This window comes from Mytilus edulis, chromosome 2 (genome assembly GCF_963676685.1).
Source record: "Mytilus edulis chromosome 2, xbMytEdul2.2, whole genome shotgun sequence".
In the NCBI taxonomy this organism is placed as follows: Eukaryota; Metazoa; Mollusca; class Bivalvia; order Mytilida; family Mytilidae; genus Mytilus; species Mytilus edulis.
Window position 1 is genome coordinate 78,964,466 of NC_092345.1, and position 19,408 is coordinate 78,983,873.

General features: G+C 32.2%; 2 protein-coding genes across 2 annotated transcripts in view; one reads left to right on the plus strand and one right to left on the minus strand.

Moving 5' to 3' along the window:
* Positions 1–8,263, minus strand: part of LOC139513036 (valine--tRNA ligase-like) — a 34,094-nt gene extending 25,831 nt beyond the window's left edge. Inside the window, exons 1-3 of the mRNA XM_071301123.1 lie at positions 7,876–8,263; positions 2,800–2,869; positions 2,239–2,339 (exon numbers count right to left, since the gene is read on the minus strand). Coding sequence (XP_071157224.1) covers positions 2,239–2,339; positions 2,800–2,869; positions 7,876–8,055 — 351 coding nt within the window. The 5' untranslated portion in view covers positions 8,056–8,263. The remainder of the gene's footprint in view (positions 1–2,238; positions 2,340–2,799; positions 2,870–7,875) is intronic.
* Positions 8,264–10,602: 2,339 nt separating this feature from the next.
* LOC139510688 (heme-binding protein 2-like) lies at positions 10,603–18,260 on the plus strand. The gene is made up of 5 exons (XM_071297228.1): positions 10,603–10,713; positions 11,987–12,132; positions 14,377–14,509; positions 16,372–16,552; positions 17,781–18,260. The coding sequence occupies exons 2-5, from the start codon at positions 12,004–12,006 to the stop codon at positions 17,971–17,973; spliced, it is 636 nt and encodes a 211-aa protein (XP_071153329.1). The 5' UTR covers positions 10,603–10,713; positions 11,987–12,003; the 3' UTR covers positions 17,974–18,260.
* The last annotated feature ends 1,148 nt before the right edge of the window (positions 18,261–19,408 follow it).

A 19,408-nucleotide genomic window follows, 5' to 3' on the forward strand; every position in this document is an offset into this window, starting at 1 on the left:
TGAAGATTATTCCTTCCATCGGTTACAGTTGTCAAAATAAATGCAGACAATGTTAAAATTTGTTATTTAGGGCTTACCTGACAACCCACATGATCTGTTTGATAAACATCTGTGAAGATGTCTGTGAAATTATCCTAATTCCCATGATCTGTACCATACCCATGCATTAGTTTTTAATCTCCTTTATTAGAAGTTTTGTACTGGAAGTTTTTTGCCTTGTATGACCTGCATTTGAAACTGATGACTTTTTATTCAATTTAAGATTGTAAACATTTGGCTGCAAAACATTTTTCTACAAAAATAGGTGAGTTGTATTTGCCTTTTTAGAATATAAAGGACTATGGGTAATCTCATTGTTTGTACACCATAATGAAAATAACGTTAGGCTATTGGAGGGATTTCTATTGTTTAGAACATTCTAAACCAATCACAATGTTTTGGTGTATGCTTCTAAAAATGTTACCCAGAATGCATTAGATTGTGAAACGGCAAATTAATGAATTGAACTATTTGAGATCACAGCACAAGTATTATTCTTTAAGAGCTTAATCAAATTAGAAAAATTATTTCATATTAGACAGTCTATGTTGGCAGATTGACCGTTAACATTTAGATACAGTTTGGGGTCAAAGTGTTCTAAACAACTATAAATTTGTCAAACCTTAATGGAACTTTATGAAAATTTGAAAGAAGTTTCTTCACTATATACATGAATAGCATCTGGAGAAAACATTGGAATATTTTATTTTCACTTTTCCAAATTTAACTGATAAATAAAGAAATTTTTAGTTAACATTACAAACTAGGTAAACAAAAACTATATATAAAATCAATAATCTTTTTAAAATATATCATTCATGGAATTGCAGGAAATTTTAACAGAATGCTCTTTATCATTAATTGACAACTTTGGCAAAACTTCTTTAAATCTAGAAATAGTACTTTGGTAAACCTAGATCTTTTTTTCGTCTTAATTTCCCCCCATTAATCTGATATCTGGACCAGGGCTTCCAAAACGATCATATATTCCGGTCATTTGTATGTCCAGTAAAAGTCCGGCTGAGCAAAGCATGAAACGGTCATATACTTTTTATTTTTCAAGGCTTTTTCGGTCATTTTTACATAATTCACGATCTTTTTGACTCATTCTTTAGCCTTTAACATCAACACATTTCCGGTCATAAATGTGACATGATGATTAATTACTATCAAAACAACACCTACTTCAATACTTTCTAATTTTAATCAAGGCTAATTAGTAGTTGAACAGCTGAAATCTACCTGTTCAGGTGACAGGTGAACTATGTTCAGTACCGGACATCGTATAAATTGATGGGTTTAATCACAATTATTTTCTTACATTTCAGCGGTTTTTATCTAATTGATTTCGTTCAAAAGATTAAAATTATTAGAAATTAGTTTATCAACATGGTTTGATGAAAAATTTTAAGGTTTTAAATAAAAAATCGTCAGAACTATGTCGTATGAACTAGAACACGTGTGCGCATGTGCACAGGTGGGAAATTTAATAATGCATCCTACATTTCTTCAAAAATGCTAAAATTATCAATGATACCTGTATCTAACGTTCAATTCAAGTATTTTGTTGAAGAAATAACGTGGAAAGAGCTTCTTCTCTCAGTCGTGCTTTGTAAAAATACACGGATTTTACGTATCCATTTATGGTCCATGTTTTACCATTGTCAAGTCAACATCCGGTTGAAACCGAAAGTAAAGTTTTTGACAATGTCATTTTGCACAAATAAAAAGTCTATGGCAGATATGAGCACACTGATGTGCACACTTTGAATGATGCACTGCCAATTTAACAGTAACATCCTAACATGAAATTCATATCATATCAAAGTAAAGTTTGAAATCGTTTTTTATTTTCAAATGTAATGTCAATCATTGGAATGGCCATCTGATTACCATAATTGCCTTTTGTGACTAAGTCTTAAGGAATTAAAATCGGGATCAGATATGAAATGTCCGGCTGGCTCAAATACTTTTTGGAAGCCCTGATCTGGACAACATGGCATGCCTATCTATGTTTGTTTTTTAAGTATTTTAGTCTTGTGATGTTCTCTGGAATGCTGATATATCCCAATCAAAATGAGCTATGTCGAACTTGTTGGTTTGCTGACTCACTGATAACTATCCCATACCTCCTTATATTAATTACATTGTCAACATGAGCATTTACAACAGGTATATATTAGACATAATTGATCTTACACCATACTCTGGTTTGAAGAAACCTTGTTCCACCCACCAATCATACCAAGCAGCCTCTACATACTGAGGACTGTAGGAATCTGGCATCACCCCGGATATATCTACGAAGAAAAATAATGTCTCTTTAAAATATCAAATCTTATATTAAATCCATGAGACTCACAGATTTTAGCCAATAATATGGGTCATGCACCTAGTTACTACACTGTCACAAACAGGAAAGTTGAACTTCATTCATTCTGCTAACTGATAAAAATGCTGTGTAGCATTATTCATAGGACATGTACAAATGCTGGTGTTAAGCTTTCAAAATTGTTTTGTATTCCATGTTATAGAAACTTATTTAGAAATGTCACAGATTTTAAAATTACCATTTGAATTTTAATATAAAGTTAAACTTCAACTGAAAACCTTTACCTATCAAATGCATTCATCTCTTTCATTTAGGCTGAAAAATATTCACTGGCAATAATCAGCTTGTCAAATAATGATGTTAACAAATATATGTAACTTGAACTTTTTTTGTCTCACTTGGCTTTGTGTCAGTTAATAAGATTTTACCTTTTTTATGACCTGGTTTTGTGTTTCCTTCATACTGCACAACAGTTTTTTCCTTCTTTTCTTTCTTTTTCTATAAAATAAATAATGAAAGAAGATATCAAACAATCTACTTATTAGGCCACGGTTTTTTAATTTGATGGTTTATGGATTTTCCCCATGAAAAAGTCGGGTCGGTCGGTCGGGAAAAAAAAAAAGAAAAAAAATCATCTTTGAAGACAGAAAAATATGCAAAATCAATATATATTTCACCTTTCTAACAATATGTTTGTTATGCTATTTTATCATCATTTCTTAAATTTTAGTTCGATGAAATATTATTGCTCAACTGTTATAAACATCGCATGACATTGTCTAATAATTTATAGTAAAAAAAGGGGGTTGCACGGACAAAGACGAAATTAAATCGTCATTTCAGAAACAAGAAAAATAAGTTCGCGTAGCTCTTTATCAATTCCAGAAAACTTGGTGAATAATGATCTTCAAGCACGAAAACTGATATAGAAAAAAATGTAAAAACGTCGTACGAAAATAAGTTTCAACACACGTGTTAAAAACCTAATAGACTCGTCCACTGGAAAACGAGATTATCGGGTTAATCTGTTGTCTCGCATTCCCGTTTTTTATCCAAATGGACGATAATTTTTTTATTATCTATGAAACAAGAAAATTCCAAATGATTTGTTAATATTCAGTACTTCAACTTGATGCCTTTACCCTGTCCACATTTGGACAAGTCTCATTCTATGAGATGATGCATCTTACGGACTGATGACAAATAAGGGAAACGAACTTATTGTGTAATTGGTTTTAAACACAAGTTTCGTTCCGCAATATTATTTGCGCAAACGACATTTCAAGGTCAGTTATAATTGATTTGTCTATTTTTAGAAACGTAAACTGGAAGTTTTATTTTTTCACAACAGAAAGTGTTATCAATTTTGTTAGTGATTAATGCATTTCATTTCATAAAAAAAAAAATTATTTAATTATTTTTCAGGGATAATGCATTTGTTAGGGTCGGCGGGAATAAAAAAGCATGAAAAGTCAATTTTATTTTTATTCTGGAAATCGGCAAAATCGGGTCGGCGGATCCGTAAACCAACAAATTAAAAAATCCTGGCCTTATGTATGTATATATAAAAAAAAGTGAGAAAATGTGTACATGGGACACAGATGATGCCCCCACTTGCATATATAATGTTATAAAGGGACATAACTGAAGATGGTAGAAGTGAGGCTAGTACGTACTTGATCGGAGTTTTGTGGTAATAAGTATTGTGTATTTCTCATAACAATTCAGCAGTTTTTAAGTTTAAAAAGGACAGAACTCAATAACAGTTATAGTGACTCCACCAAATTTCAAACTTGATCTGAATTATGTGGTAATAAGCATTGTGTATAAGTTTCATAACATTTGGTTGAGACAAACTTAAGTTAGAGAACAGAAACGGAAAATTCACCAATTTTTATGATTAGAAAGGGCCATAACTCAAGAACAGTAAAAAGTGATGCCTGCCATTTTCTTAATTCGATCTGTATTTAATATGTGGTAATAAGCATTGTGTTTAAGTTTCATAACATTTGGTTGAGGGAAACAAAAGTTAAAGAATGGAAACGAAAGTCTAAGCATTTTTTATGTTTATAAAGGGGCATACATTTTGTAACTCAAGAAAAGTAAAAGCAAAATGCAAAAATGGTGACCACCAGAAAAAAACCTGTAGTATATGTAGTTACAATTATCAATGATAATGTGAAACATAGAACCTATGTCTGGTAGCAACCTTCACTTATATTTTGATTTTGAAACTGTTTATTCCACTGAACTTTGTTATGTTGTAAATGTACATTATTTAGATCATCTAAAAAATGCAGTATTACACAAATTTGTAGAATGCTTGACAGTGACCTATAGCTGTTAATTTTTGTGTCATTTTGGTGTCTTGTGGAGAGTTGTCTTATTGGCAATCATACGACATCTTCTTTTTTATAGTTTACCTACCATGATGGAATATGGAACTATTCTCTAAATACATATATGGGTCCATAGGGTGCAATCAACAGTTTTTTTCTATGACGTCACATTTTGAGGGACCATGCATAAGTGACCTTTAGTGGTGGACTGATCAATAAAGATACTTGTATAAAACTAGATATCACTGGAATCAAAATGTTCTCTAGTTTCTAATGAAATAAAAATAATGTGTACTTTTAATATATTAAAAAAATTCCATCCAATGAACATGGGGGAAAAAAGGTATAATTTTAACATAAAAAATTTGAAACCAGGTCATGTGCACATCCATGAAGACATGATCCATGCACATTTTACATAATCAAAACTGTATGAAATTAGTAGGTTTTTACCTGGCCTTTCAAAAAAATCTTGTTTCAGGGTACGGTCTCCTTCTTCGAAAAGAGCTAGTGGCTGCAAATAAGTTTTCAATTTTCACTGCCAAAAAAACAGGATGTTTACAGTGTTGTCCACCCTCAAAACATGTAAAGTTGATATAATTTTTAAAATTATTTCAATCATTCAACCTGTTTTAATTGAAAGCTAATTAACTAATTTTTACAATCAAATACAAAAAACATGATACTTTTTCACCAATTGAGTAAATAAACAGGGGTTTCCCTCCATGGTTATTTTTATTTGGGGAATAACCCCTAGTTTTTTATACGAAACTGTTTATAGCACCCATAAGCAGACTCTCTTTTACGGGTCCGACGACTTACAGAAAAGAGCGACGATTTACAGAAAAGAACCAAAAAGGACCGAAAAAGAAAATCATTTTTTTTTGTTATCAAAGGAGATTAGCAAAATGCAAATCATTTAAGTCTATAAATGAAAAGAAATTTACAATAACGTGCTCTCACCATTTTTTGTAATTCTTTATTTTTCTTAAAGTGACGGTCATCATGATTTAATCACATGTCACAGTGGCACCTTAACAAATGTTTTAGACATTTAACATCCGAGAGGAAATGGTGATTCTGAAATGTATATTTTTTGTATTTCACCCAGTGCCACCAGGCAATATGTTGACATCTTCTTTATATCTATTATAAACAAATATTTAATTGATTAGATTAAAATCCTTGATGAAAAATAAATGATAATTTAGAATCATGTAGCATACTTATATTAAAAAAAAATATTACTAAAAAAACAAATTATATTGTCTCTTTTTTGGAAGTCCACATTTCTCTATAAATGTACGATCTAAAATAAATGTAAATTTGAATTATGCATTTATTTATTAAGAGGAATTGTTAACAGTATAAATAAATAGTGTATATGTACATTGCCTTAATTCTATATAATGCTCTTTTAGGTTCTTTTCTGTATTCGTCAGGCCTAAATTAAAATATTGTTTGTTTGCCCTTTACCGACCAACCCTATGAATTCGTTCCGACTGAAAATCTTTTATTTGTATTTCCCGGCAATATTTTATTTTATTTTTTTTCTTCGTTCCTACCGAAAATCTTATATTTGTATTTACCGCTCAAAACTTTTTTAACGGAATCCTCGGGTTTTATCTTCCTCGTACAGTGTTTTGTCCGTTTGGTATCACTAGAGCGTTTGACACGAACACGTGCATTTAGAGATTTAAAGCATTGGTTTGAAATCGATGTCGAAAGTTTTAAAATCATGACGAACATTGCCCTGTGTGTCTTTATACTTGAAGAGCAGGGTTCATTAAGAATAAGTTTGTCCAAAACAAAATTATCAACGTGTGTACAAAATATTTTGTAAACGGACGTTGTATCTTATGTAGGGAGGACTTTGCTGATCAGGAGATCAGGATGATAATGATGCCACGTGAATGATGCCTTCGACCAGCTTTGGCATATTATTTATATCTGACATGAACCAAAAGGCCTGTAAAGGGAAGAATAATTGGCAGTAAAATCGCCAAGTTTTTCCTTATAGACCATTTATAAAGGCAATGTAAAATACGTGACAAGTGAGTTTCAAGTCTTGAAGCATTTTTATAGGAAACACCGGCCCACAGGAAAATTTAAACACTCGAGGGTTGAAAGTAAAATAAGACAAATGCTTAGTTTTAGCTCTTCTAACTGGTTGCAAAACGATGATGGCGGGAAATGGACTACCGGGCAGTGGCTTTATATTCTAATCAAATTTTCTTTTTATTTCACAGATATGGCTCTGGTATTCTAAGTCAGGGACTTTCCATAGTATAGAAAGTCCCTGTTTAAGTTCAAATGTTGATAAAATTATTAGCATGTGAATAAAACATGCTATAGGTTGCACATTGTAAATACAGCTGATTCACAAACCATGCTAGGGAGAGATAGATAATTAATATTTTTGTCATACTGGTTACCAGATATGATCTCTCATGTTTCATCTCCTAGAGACATGATTTGGGATTGGTCACCATATACCGTCAAATTGAAATATGTGGAAAATCTAAGGTCGAGGTAAGGGTAAGTAGTAAAGACTTTTAGTGTAAGTTAAAACTCAAAAGTTCCAGGCATATAAACATTGAAAATATGCCACATAGTCCTTTATTTTTATATTTGAAGAAAAAAGGTAGCAGTGCATATATGCATTAACTTCACTTTCTATATTTTTTTCAAAACCTCCTAGGACTATTATACTAAATTAAATAATCCCAGAAACTTCATAGTAAAAGCATACTTAAACAAATGCAATACAGACAACAATGATATCCTGCAGATTTTGTATCTATAAAATAAAATATTATACCTACCCACCTACCCATGACAAAAAATGTACAGAGTCAAATTATTTTTTGGGAAATAAAAATAAAATATTTTACCTACCTACCTACCCTGTTTCAAAAAATAGGGTCGGAAAAGGGCAAACAAATAATATTTTAATTTAGGCCTCGCTCTTTTCTGTAAATTGTTGGACCGTTATATTTCCATGCAACTCATGAGAGGAACCAGGTGAAAACATTAATAGAATACAACTGGAGGGCGATCAAGTGAATGTGGCGAGTTTACCTATTGCAAGATATATAAAAGCTAAAAGTAGATATCAACAATATAAAACAGTCTCACAATATAACAATAATGGCAATATTCTACCTGGGTGTCCCCTTCCTTCTTGGGTTGATCTTGCTTCTGTTTGAGTTTTTCTTGTTTTGCCTTAAATTTTTCAAGTTTTTCTTGTTTTTGTTTTTCTTTCAAAAGTTCTTTTTCAGACTTCACTTTTGGTATACCCTGTTCTGGTCCATCTCCAACAGCCTGTGAACTGTCGGTTTCCATTATACCGAAATCCAAAGATTGGTGTATTAAAAATTGATATTATACTAATCAAGTCAAATGATGCAATATTGGGAAAGAGATTGTTGATACAATGCGTTGAAATATTACAGAAAATAAGCTAAATGATTAAAATTGTGAGTTTCAAGATTTTTGTGATTGCAGCATACACATGGCTAACCCGGAAGTGAAACCTCAAATAAAAAATATCGGGCACGTATCTGGTTATTTATCCGGAAAATGGCTTTTTGAGGTTTTTTTTCACATGGAAATACACACATACATAAATATTAACAAACCACAAACAAAATGGAAACTCACGCACATACATACACAATATTCTTGCAAAATAAAAAAATATATATGTAGGGGTGCACTCATCATGTCATCATGGCTATACAGACTGATATGGCAGGTCCTATTAGCTGATACAGAGACATATAATACATGTATTATATGAATCTTATATGTCTCTGGCTGATATAAAGGTCACAAGTTATGACCCTTAAATTCATTTAATCATCTTCTGAGATCACCGACAACCACACGTTAATCAATTTTTTATACAATTGGCTCGGAAGATGTGGTATGATTGCCAATGAGACAACTCTCCAATAGAGAACACCAAATGACACAGAAATTAACAATAAACAAACTGCACATATTATTACCGCATGATGCCATCATCAGCTATAAAGGCCCGAAATGACAAATGTAAAACAATTCAAACAAGAAAGCTAACGGAATAATTTATGTACAAAAAAATGAACGAAAAACAAATATGTAAGTGACACATCAACAAACGTAAGAGCGGTCGCGGTTCATGTCAAAATAGCGATCTTCTTTCTTCTTTTGTTACAGAAAACCATCAACGTACTGATGTTTACTTTCCGGCGTATGCAGGGTAAATGTTTCTAAATAAATTGATATGGATAATTTTTTGTCAAATTGACATAGATTAACAAAATATTTCTTCTTTGAATTGTTTTTGGTCGTATTTTTTACGCACATACACAATATTCTTGCAAAATAAATAAATGCATCTAGATGGTTCCATGTAGATGCATTTTCCATCTAGATACTTCGCATAACCATCTAGATGCTACGCACAAGTATCTAGATAATTCGTGTTAGTATCTAGATGCTTTGTTGAAGTAATTAGATGGTCGAAAAGTCCGACTTGAAATCTTGAGTATTCTGTCGTATTTTTAACCAATGGAATTAGATACTTGTGCGATGCATCTAGATACTTGTGCGTAGCATCTATAGATACGTCTTGAAAGCATCTATAGTTACTTTTAATTAGTATCTAGATGGTTCGCATATAAGTATCTAGATGCTTCCTACAAGTATATAGATGCTCGCACAAGTATCTAGATGTTTGGAACAAGTGTTAAGATGCATCGCACAAGTATCTATAGATGGTTGTTGAAAATATCTGAATTGAAAAAGGTATCTAGATATTTCGCTAAACTTATCTAGATGTATCTTACAACCATCTAGATACTTATAAGAAGCATCTAGATACTTGTTTAAAGTATCTAGATTCTTTCAACATGTATCTAGATAGAAAAAACAACTATAGATGGAACCATCGCTATTTTGACATAAACGGCCACTCATACAAACGACAATCCCTTAATTACAGGCTCCTGACTTAGGACAGGCACATATAGTACAGACAGAATGTGGCGGGGTTAAACAAGTTAGCGGGATCTTAACACTACCCTAACCTGGGATAGTGGTGTAACAGTACAACATAAGAACGAACTATTATATAAAAGTGCCAATCTTAAAAGATTTATGAGAGCGGACTGTAAACAAACTAAAAAAAAATCGATAATGTACTTTATATATATATAATAAATATAAGTTGCTTAAGAATATCATTGAAATAAAGCATAATCAGATTTATAAAAAAAAACGACATCTAATTAAAAATATTACTACAGGTTCTGAGTTTTTTTTTTTCAAATGTGCGATTTCGATTTCGGAAGTATTGGCACGCAATATTGCTCTCGAAATAAAATAGCTATATTTTATTTCCATTCTCAATTTTATTAAATCATTCTCAAAGGTAACTTTGGCATTGATCCCGATTCCCCAGTTATCACACTGACGATGCGACATGTGATTGTCTATTCCGCCATTCAATTCCATTTGAGAAATGATTCAGATCGAAGTTTATAATGCGTTTTGTACAAATGCTTGATAGTCATTCTACTAATCTGCACCGTATGATCTTTTCGGTTATAAGGTCAAACTGATATTTTAAGTACACACACCAAAGATGGTTTGAAAAAAATGCATGTGGCCATTTTTCATATCCTTTTAAAAGGCGAAGTCATTATTGATGTTTTATAATTTCGCAAGTTGAATTAACAGTATTTCCTCAGTGTACTTAAAACAGAAAGATGTCTCTCTGATCCTCTCTGGCTTCTAAAATCAAACCGAATTGTATGTCAGTAACCATAACTGACCGTTTTCGAGGTTATTCTCAGTTTATCTCTAAATATTTGTGTTGTTAGAATAGATACACGTGGGTATCAATGTGTTTTGTTTAGTGTAAAGTAGTAAACTTGTTGCATAATGGTCTAACACTATATATATAACCGACAGAGAGTACCAACTATTCATTGTGGAGAAATTAACGAAAACAAGGTAAGATTTTTATTTAATTTTCATAGATAGAAAGAATAAACTTTCAATTCGAACCTTAATTATACAAACGTAGACCAAGGACTCACAAGGCCTATATATAATATAGTCTTGATCTGTGTTTTGTGATTATAAGCATTTTGTATAAGATTCGTAACATTTGATTGTGGCAAACTCAAGTAAGAGAACGGAAACCATTTTTGGGACGTACGAATGACGGACAAGGGTAAAACGTGCGACATGCATGGTTAAACATGTTAACCATAGGCGGATCCAGGGGGGGGCCTGGGGGGACCGGGCCCCCCTTTTGTGGGAAAAAATTGGTTGATTATATAGGGAATCACTGAAGCATGACTGGAGCGGGGCCCCCCTTAGGTCAGTCAGCGGGCCCCTCCCCCCCCCCCCCCTTAGGCAAAGTTCTGGATCCGCCACTGTTAACGGGCGCCCAAACCATCCCTCTAATCTAAGACGGAGCATGGCGAAATAGCAACACACAGAAACAAACACACAGGCACTTGTCTCATATTATTGTTTTCCTCTATATCCTAAATAATGGTATATAGGAATTTTGTTTTCTGAGACAAGTGCCTGTGAACAAATACAATAAATGAAAAACGAATCATGTATCCAATACTAATATTGAAAAATAAGAAACCACCGAATTACGATTGGAGGGTAATAACAACTAAAGGCAATCGTTCGATCATCAAACATGATCAGAAACCATATAATTTTCCTCTAATTGAACCGATTCAAAACTTTTAATTCATGCTTTTTGTTCGAAAAATCCTATAATTGAGGTTTCTTGTTGTGCTCCGCAAAAAGTTGTTTATGATTGTTTATAATATATTCTACTTTGGGACTTTCAATTGTTACATTTGGAACCTTATATTTATCGAACATAAGCATTGTTATCTATACTTGTAACTGTGTTTTACGAACTTTAGAAAAAAATATATCTCGAATACTGATATATATATATACGACTATTAGTTTAAATGTCAATCAAAATTTTCATTTGTAAACAGCTTCAATGGAATATAAAAATAAGAAAACGTGGTAGCATTGCCAATGAGACAAATCTCCACCAGACCAAATAACGCATATGAGTCAAAAACTATATAGGTCAATGTAAAGCCTTCAACAATGAGAAAAAACCAGCTATAAAAGCCCTCAAATGCCAAAATGTATTAAAAAAATCAAACGGGGAAAAGGCCCTTGAGAACTTCGTTAACTTATGTATGAATTCTTATTTGTTTAACACGTTTTATTTCAGTAATCAACAGATCCAATATGTTATTCCAGTGTGTTCTTTCATCTCTGCTGGTCTTTGCATTCACGGCGACAGTCCCTTCTCAACAAAAACCAACCTTCTGTCATGATTTAGACTGTCCAAATTTTACCACGGTTCAATCTTTTAAGGTAAATCTTTTTTTTATATATTTACGTCGGAACACTGTAGACATATTGTGTCTAGATTTAATTCAGTAACTCTCTTTGTCTACAAATATAAAGAATTTATTCTATAATAATAATTGTAATAGTGACGACAAGTCAATAAAATTTGATTATGCAAGTTCATAAATGGAGGCATGTTTACACACAGACTCAATTTGTATGAATGTTTCCGTATACTGAAATGCTAAAGAAACGACTGCAAATTAAACACGTTTTGATTATGCTCTAAAATTTAAACTGCATATTGACAAAACAAACCGTTACGAGTGGGACAAAGGTCAAATCAGAAGGCACAAAACAGAACTCAAAACATGTCTAACATAAAAAATTCACTTTTCTGTCAATCACTTATGCGTTGGCTTCAGACACAAGGTTAATAACCACAAAAAGAAGGTTGAGATTGATTTTGGGGGTTATGGTCCTAACAGTTAGGGGGTCAAAAAGAGGCCCAAATAAGCATTTTCCTAGTTTCCAGACAATAACTTATGGGATGGTGCATGGATCTCTCTGAAATTATACCTCAAGTTTCCATACCACAAACGGATGTAAGAATTGGCTTTGGGGGGTTATGAATCTTACCGTTTAGAAATTATGGACAAAATAGGAGAACTATTACTTAATAAGTACAAAACATAATTTAAAAGCAGTCTAAGGGAGGTAATTCAAATACAACATTTTGAATTACCTCCCTTACACCGCTTTTCAATTATGTATAAAGAAATGTTGTATTGTCTTCAGGTGATTAGCTGTCAATTTATTTTTAGAAGTTACTATTTTAAAATGCTGATAAATGGTAATTTAATTCTAGCCATGATTATGTATGTCATTTTATATTTTAAGACTTTTTAAATGGGTCACTAGCCATGATTATGTATGTCATTTTATATTTTAAGACTTTTTAAATGGGTCATTATGGTTGCAAACTCCATTGGAAATTTGAATTGAGATTATAGGGAAAGAATTTGTTTGGGGGAGGAGGTTAAAATAAAATTTGGGTCGGACAATTTGTTCTCAACATTTCTGAAATTATAAAGAAAATTTCTTGGGGAGGCCGGGTAAAAAAAAACTTTTTTGGGAGTAGAGGGGGTCAATTCACAACAGTATAGTGTTTTGCACAAAAGCAAAAACATGAACATAATTCAAATCACATAACCAATTCAAGTTCTTAGACAAGTTATTCTGTGTCAGAAACATATTATGTGTCAAATATTTAATTACAATCCAAAAAGCGGAACAAATAACATTCAGTTTTGAATCCGGTTCCTTTCCTGGAGTAAGAATTCAGACCTGTATCAAGTGCGAAAATTGTATCCATTTTTGCCCCAACTGTTCTGGGTTGGACCTATGCGGTCGTATCCAGCTGCGCACGGCGAAACAATTTATTACATTAAACATGACATAAAAGGTATGAAATTTATGATTAGACATTTAGTTTAAAAGAAATGCATATTTGAAAAGGAGATCTATATAAAAAAAACGTATAGCGTTGCGTTTTTAAAGTCTTGGCTAGCGAAGATGGAATAGACTTGGGGCATGATATATCAACTATCATTATATTATCGCATTGATAAGAGCAAGAACAAATTAAATAGAAATAAATAAATTTGGTGTTTTTACTGTCTTCTGATTGGTTAAAATTATTAGTTTTATTTTCAATGTTGTCAATTTTGATGGCGACACGCCCACTCTGACGTTATGTATTCATACGCCAACATGTGTGTATACGTTGTTATTGTTAATATAAATAAATATAAAAAGTTCCTTGAGCCTTATTTTTGATAGAAATTTATTTATAATGAATGGCAATAATTTATTTTGATTTTATTGAACCATAAAACTAATTTTTGACTCTTCACATTTTACATAATCCGCTTCGCAGATTATTCAATGTGAAGAGTCAAAAATTAGTTTTATGGTTCAATAAATTCAAAATAGATAATAGCCATTCATTAAATAATTTGAAATAAAATAAACATTTTCACTCGAATGAATTAAACCAAAAAATAAACCTAAATACCCCAAACCGCCTGTAGTCGTTTGCTTCATTAACGTTTCAGTATAACGAAATCAGAATTTTTCCTCGCTTCATATTCATTTATGATCTTTTTCTCACTTCATATTCATTTATAATCTTTTTCTCACTCCATATTCATTTATAATCTTTTTCGCACTCCATATTCATGTTTGATTTTTTTTCCTTATTTTTAGGATTATGAATTACGTAAATATGACTCATTGAAATGGGTTGCAACAAATGTGACTACAATGGAATATACAGACGATATAAACAGAGAAATGTTCTTCAGATTGTTTTATTATATTTCTGGAAACAATAGTGCAGGTAATTAAGGTAGTTCATAGGTATATTTTCCCCGAGACAGAATATTCTTATACTTTGCCAAAATGAAGATTTTACTATGCTCTTTCCAAACATATAATAAAAAGGATGGGTCACCGTGCTATTTTTTAAGCTATGAGTCGTTGAAAATTGCCTAAATTTGCTAAGAATGATCGCTAAATTTGCTAAGAATGATCGTGAAAAAACGCATTTTTGTGCATAAAAAAATTTTCTGAGATAGAATTTTTAAATAAATGTGAGAAGATAGGTTTTATAATATGTTTTAATAATAATAAAAGAAAGAATGGTGTCACCGAACTTGTTTTCTTGCTAAAAGTAAAAATAAAAAATTTCTCCGTCTTGTATAAATTTGTTATTAAAGGAGACAGTGATCTCCCCTTTACGGCCAGCTGAGTTGATTTTTTTTTATTCTAAAACACATATGTTTGGAATTTGTTTAAATATTTTGAATAATGCAATAATCCGGCAAGTTTTCTTCATATAGATAAACAAAACAGTCTAATCAATAAAATTGCACACCTGTCTACAAATTTGGAGATTTGGGTAAATAACTAGACTGATTGTTTACTGCAATAGTACAATCCAAGATGGCGGTATACCATGAATCTACCATAAGTAGTTTGTAAATATATCAAAATGTTGTCATTTACGGTCAAGGAACAGTAAATAGGCTAGGTCACAGAATTTTGTAAAAATTGCATACAACTTGGCTCGTTGAACTATAACTGAAAATTGAAAAGGTAAAGGTAATTTGTTTATCTCCTTTATTTTCGGAAATAGATTATGGTTTTAAATTTTAACAGAATCTGAAATGTAGTCCAAAATAAAAATGGTAGCATACGCTATATACATTTCATAATGGCTTTTGTTAAAGGTTAACTAACAAGCTACACACTCAGAAAACAAGTGATCAGTATTTTAGAGTTTCTTGTTCACAGCAATGTCGCTACATGTTTGTTGTTTTAGAAGGTAGACTTTCAAGTTTTGTCAGTATTCCTATGGGAAATATGTGTACCTCTCCATTTTTTCTTCATTCGAGGTGGAGTAACTTGTTAAAACCAAGAAGATAAAAAATGCGGCAACATATATTATCATTCAATTTCACATTTAGATATATGATGTTCATTCTATTAACAATCCGAAATTTTCTGATTGGGTTCAAGAGGTATAATTATCCTCCACAACTAGAAATTAAAGAAAAACAACATACACAGTCAGCTTCCTCCACTTTATTAATCCGTACTGTTTATTTTAAGAAATATCTTTTTGGCAGGTATTTATACATTCCGCCATTGTGTTATTGTGCTGTGGTCATTGTATTGTATGCTCGTCTCTTTTTTGCTTAAATGCTTAAGAATGTTAAGATTACACAATGTTGACTGCTGTACCCCAACTTTTGACACATTTACTTATTATATCAGTTTGTTCTGCTCACCCATTGTTGTCAATTTAATGGAATTCTACACGACTGTCATACGCATGAGGTTTTGTTATAGCTAAAAAAAAGAACAGGTTTAGTCCACCATTTTCAACTAGAGGAAATGTCTGTACCAAGTATGTAATATGACGGCTGTTTACGTTCTTTTGATATGTTTGAGCTTTTGATTTTGCTATTTGAAAAAAAGACTTTCCGTATTGAATTTTCCTTGAAGTTCGGTATTTTTGTTACCCTACTCTTTACAGAGATAATGCCATGCAAATAGTTTCAGACTGGTTTCACTACAACAAATTGTTAGGTCATTATATTGTGTAGCGGGTGTAGCTTTATTTTATACTCATCTTTTTTTGGTCATTTTGCACCACATTGTTTAAACTAAATTTTTTACACCTTTTATTTTTATCAGCAATGAAGATTCCCATGACAGCTCCAGTGCTCAGGACAGTTATTCACGGACAAGGTCCAACATGTGAAGCCACGTTTATCACCCATTTTATGATACCACATAACATGCAGACAAACACACCAACACCCACAGACCCAAAGGCATATTTAGTTACTATACCCGGAAAGAACTTTTATGTCAAGTAAGATATACATATGAATTGGAAAACTTAAACTTTCATCTGTTTAAATGTAAATAATTCTAAGATTTAAAGATCCAAAAAATCAAGAATTCACATTAATTAATGTAGGTTTTAAAGACATCGTAGAAGAAACTTCACATTTATATCCCATTATTAGAATATATTTAATGCATCTGCGAAATTAAAACTACATCGAGATATTCGTCATTCCAATAAAAAATACCAATACCATTGGCACCTCTAGATCTGTGTATACCTTGATTTATGTAGAAAGAGAAACCAAAATACAGGACATACTCGGCAAATTTACACTATTTTGTGTAGAATAAAATTAACCCAAGAAAACAAAATTGGCATCCTTTCTTATATTAGCAGAATATTCTATGCTATGCTTGTACACTAAACTTGCAAACTTTTATTCATGATATGTAATTAATTGTATGCTTTATATAGAATGCATGCATCACAGTATGTGATTTATATTTTAATATCATGAGCATATATCATTCTTCAATAATTACGGACAATCTAATTATAGGCATAAATTTGGCGTCGGTCTTGATATCAAGAAACTTGTAATGCAATCTTTAAGGACTAGGTTGGTTATTGTGATTTACACAAAATAGTTTTCAAGAGTACAATAATGCCAATATTTGGAATTCATTTGGGTCTATTTACTTGTACGCATATTAATAATTTTAGTTGGCTTAGTTGCCTTACATAACAATGTATAGGATAGTTGTGGCTATTGAAGGATAAAATAATCAAAAGGGTAGTTCTATGTTGCATATAACAAAATGTCAATTAACACCAACCAACAGTATGTATATTAATCAAATAGTGGACATTTATTACTGAAAGATTTCACTGATTGAAGACAAATCTTTGCTATAACTACATGTAGTTACTACTGTAATCACTAGCCAGTCAACACTGAGGTTGCGAGTTCGAATCCTGCTCGTTCGGGTGCAATCGACTTCAATGGCAATCTTAATTGACTAGGATTGTCAAGTTCCCATCGAAGGTTGGTCGTTTTCTCTGGCTTCCTCCACCAATAAAAACTGGCCACCATGAAATAGCCTAAATGTGGTGCTTAAAAGTGGCAATAAAACACCAAAAATCAAATATAACTACATGTATTCCTAAATATATCTGTAATTTAGATCCCTTGGACTAGTTTTATGTTTAAAATGCATCCACAGTGACAGAATCTTTTTTATCCTTTCAGGTCTTTCCCAGGTAGACCTACTGACCAAGACAACGTAGAGAAGGTTGAAGAACTGGCACAAGAAATAGGAAACCCAAACTTATATTTAGATAATTATTACTTCACTGCCAATTATGATGGTCCATATGCCATTCACAGGCACAATGAAGTATGGCTGGAATCTACCAGTGCTGGATCCAGGATGTTAGGTTAAGGATGGCAGCTTAAAGGCGCCAACAAAATAGAACCTATTCCTAAGTAATCGATTGTAATGTCTTGGCAAAAATATCACATTTAAAATAGAATTCATGTGAACAAGAATCTCTGTAAAATGTACAAGTTGCTGCTTAAACTCATTCTAGAGTGTATTCAAGGTCATACAGTACATTAGCCACTAAATGGCTGCAAAACTTGAAAAGATCTGAAATTCGCAATTAATAACAAATTCAGCAGATCAATATGTCTTAACATGCATTTGACAATGAGCATAACTACCTCATTTGCAATTAAAATATAAAATTACTCAAGAGTTGTTCGTCTGTTGTTTGCAAAAGCATGGGAATATTAACAATAACAAGTATAAGGTTTCTCGAAAAAAAAAAAACCATCCAAAGATCTACAAAGGAGGCACTCATTTTTTAGTTAATCAACTTATGGTTTATTGCATTTTGATAAAATTGACAAAAATATGCACTCATTCTGAATGTATGGGACTGCAATACTGTTGATGTCATTTGTTGCTGAGTTACATATTTGTCCTTTCAAATTTTTGTATGCGCATTCGTTAGGCCGTTAGTTTTCTGTTTGAATTGATTTACATGTCATTTCGGGGCCCCTTTTAGCAGATTATGAGGTGTGAGCTTTGGGAGTCTTATATTACCAATCAGATGTTGGTAGACGAAATAAATACAGTCGATACACTAGGGAAGGTTTCCTTTGTTTGAGACAACTCTCCACACTAGACTAAGTGATGCAGAAACGAGTCATCCTACGCAGTTGTTTATAATTTCATTGGCATAATTGTATTAATTTTTTTTTAAAGTTTCAAAGATAGTGTTTTTTCCCCAGTTTAAATTTGTCATCAATATTATTTTCCTGCCCATTCTAGTACACCTGAACTGGAACTTTTGCAAGATGACTATATGTGTTGCTGTATACCTATTGTTTGATTGGATTCAAACCTTGAACCCCAAACAAAGCAAGCCACTGCACAACCAACAGTTAAAAGAGTACTTCACTAGATCAGTTAATAGAGAGCAATTATACCAGTTATTTTTGTAAGGAAGAAAGCAATGCTGAAATTTGTTTTTGGATTTGCAGATGAAAGCAAATCAAGAGAAAAATGCTTAGCATGCTGTGCATACATCACTAGTAATTCAAAAAGTATACAAGAGTTTCTTTAATCAATAGCACAAATGAAAAGTCAAGCACAAAACAGCCAAATCAAGATAATAGTGCAGCATTATTAGTGATGGCATCTTTTCAAGCTCCTGGGTGTTGATCCCAGACTCAATATTATTGAGCGTCCAACAAGCTTGATAATTAATCCATATACTGCATGAAACCTTATTTTTTTTTAACCTTTGTTTCGAGGATTTGCTACTTCTGAGTAGTTTTATGTAGACGAAACACACGTCCTGGCATGTTAA

Coding starts and splice junctions, on each gene's coding strand:
- LOC139510688 (XM_071297228.1), top strand. CDS start 12,004: ATGTTATTCCAGTGTGTTCTTTCATCTCTGCTGGTCTTTGCATTCACG. Junction 12,133..14,376: donor CCACGGTTCAATCTTTTAAG/GTAAATCTTTTT, acceptor CCTTATTTTTAG/GATTATGAATTACGTAAATA. Junction 16,553..17,780: donor GGAAAGAACTTTTATGTCAA/GTAAGATATACA, acceptor TTATCCTTTCAG/GTCTTTCCCAGGTAGACCTA.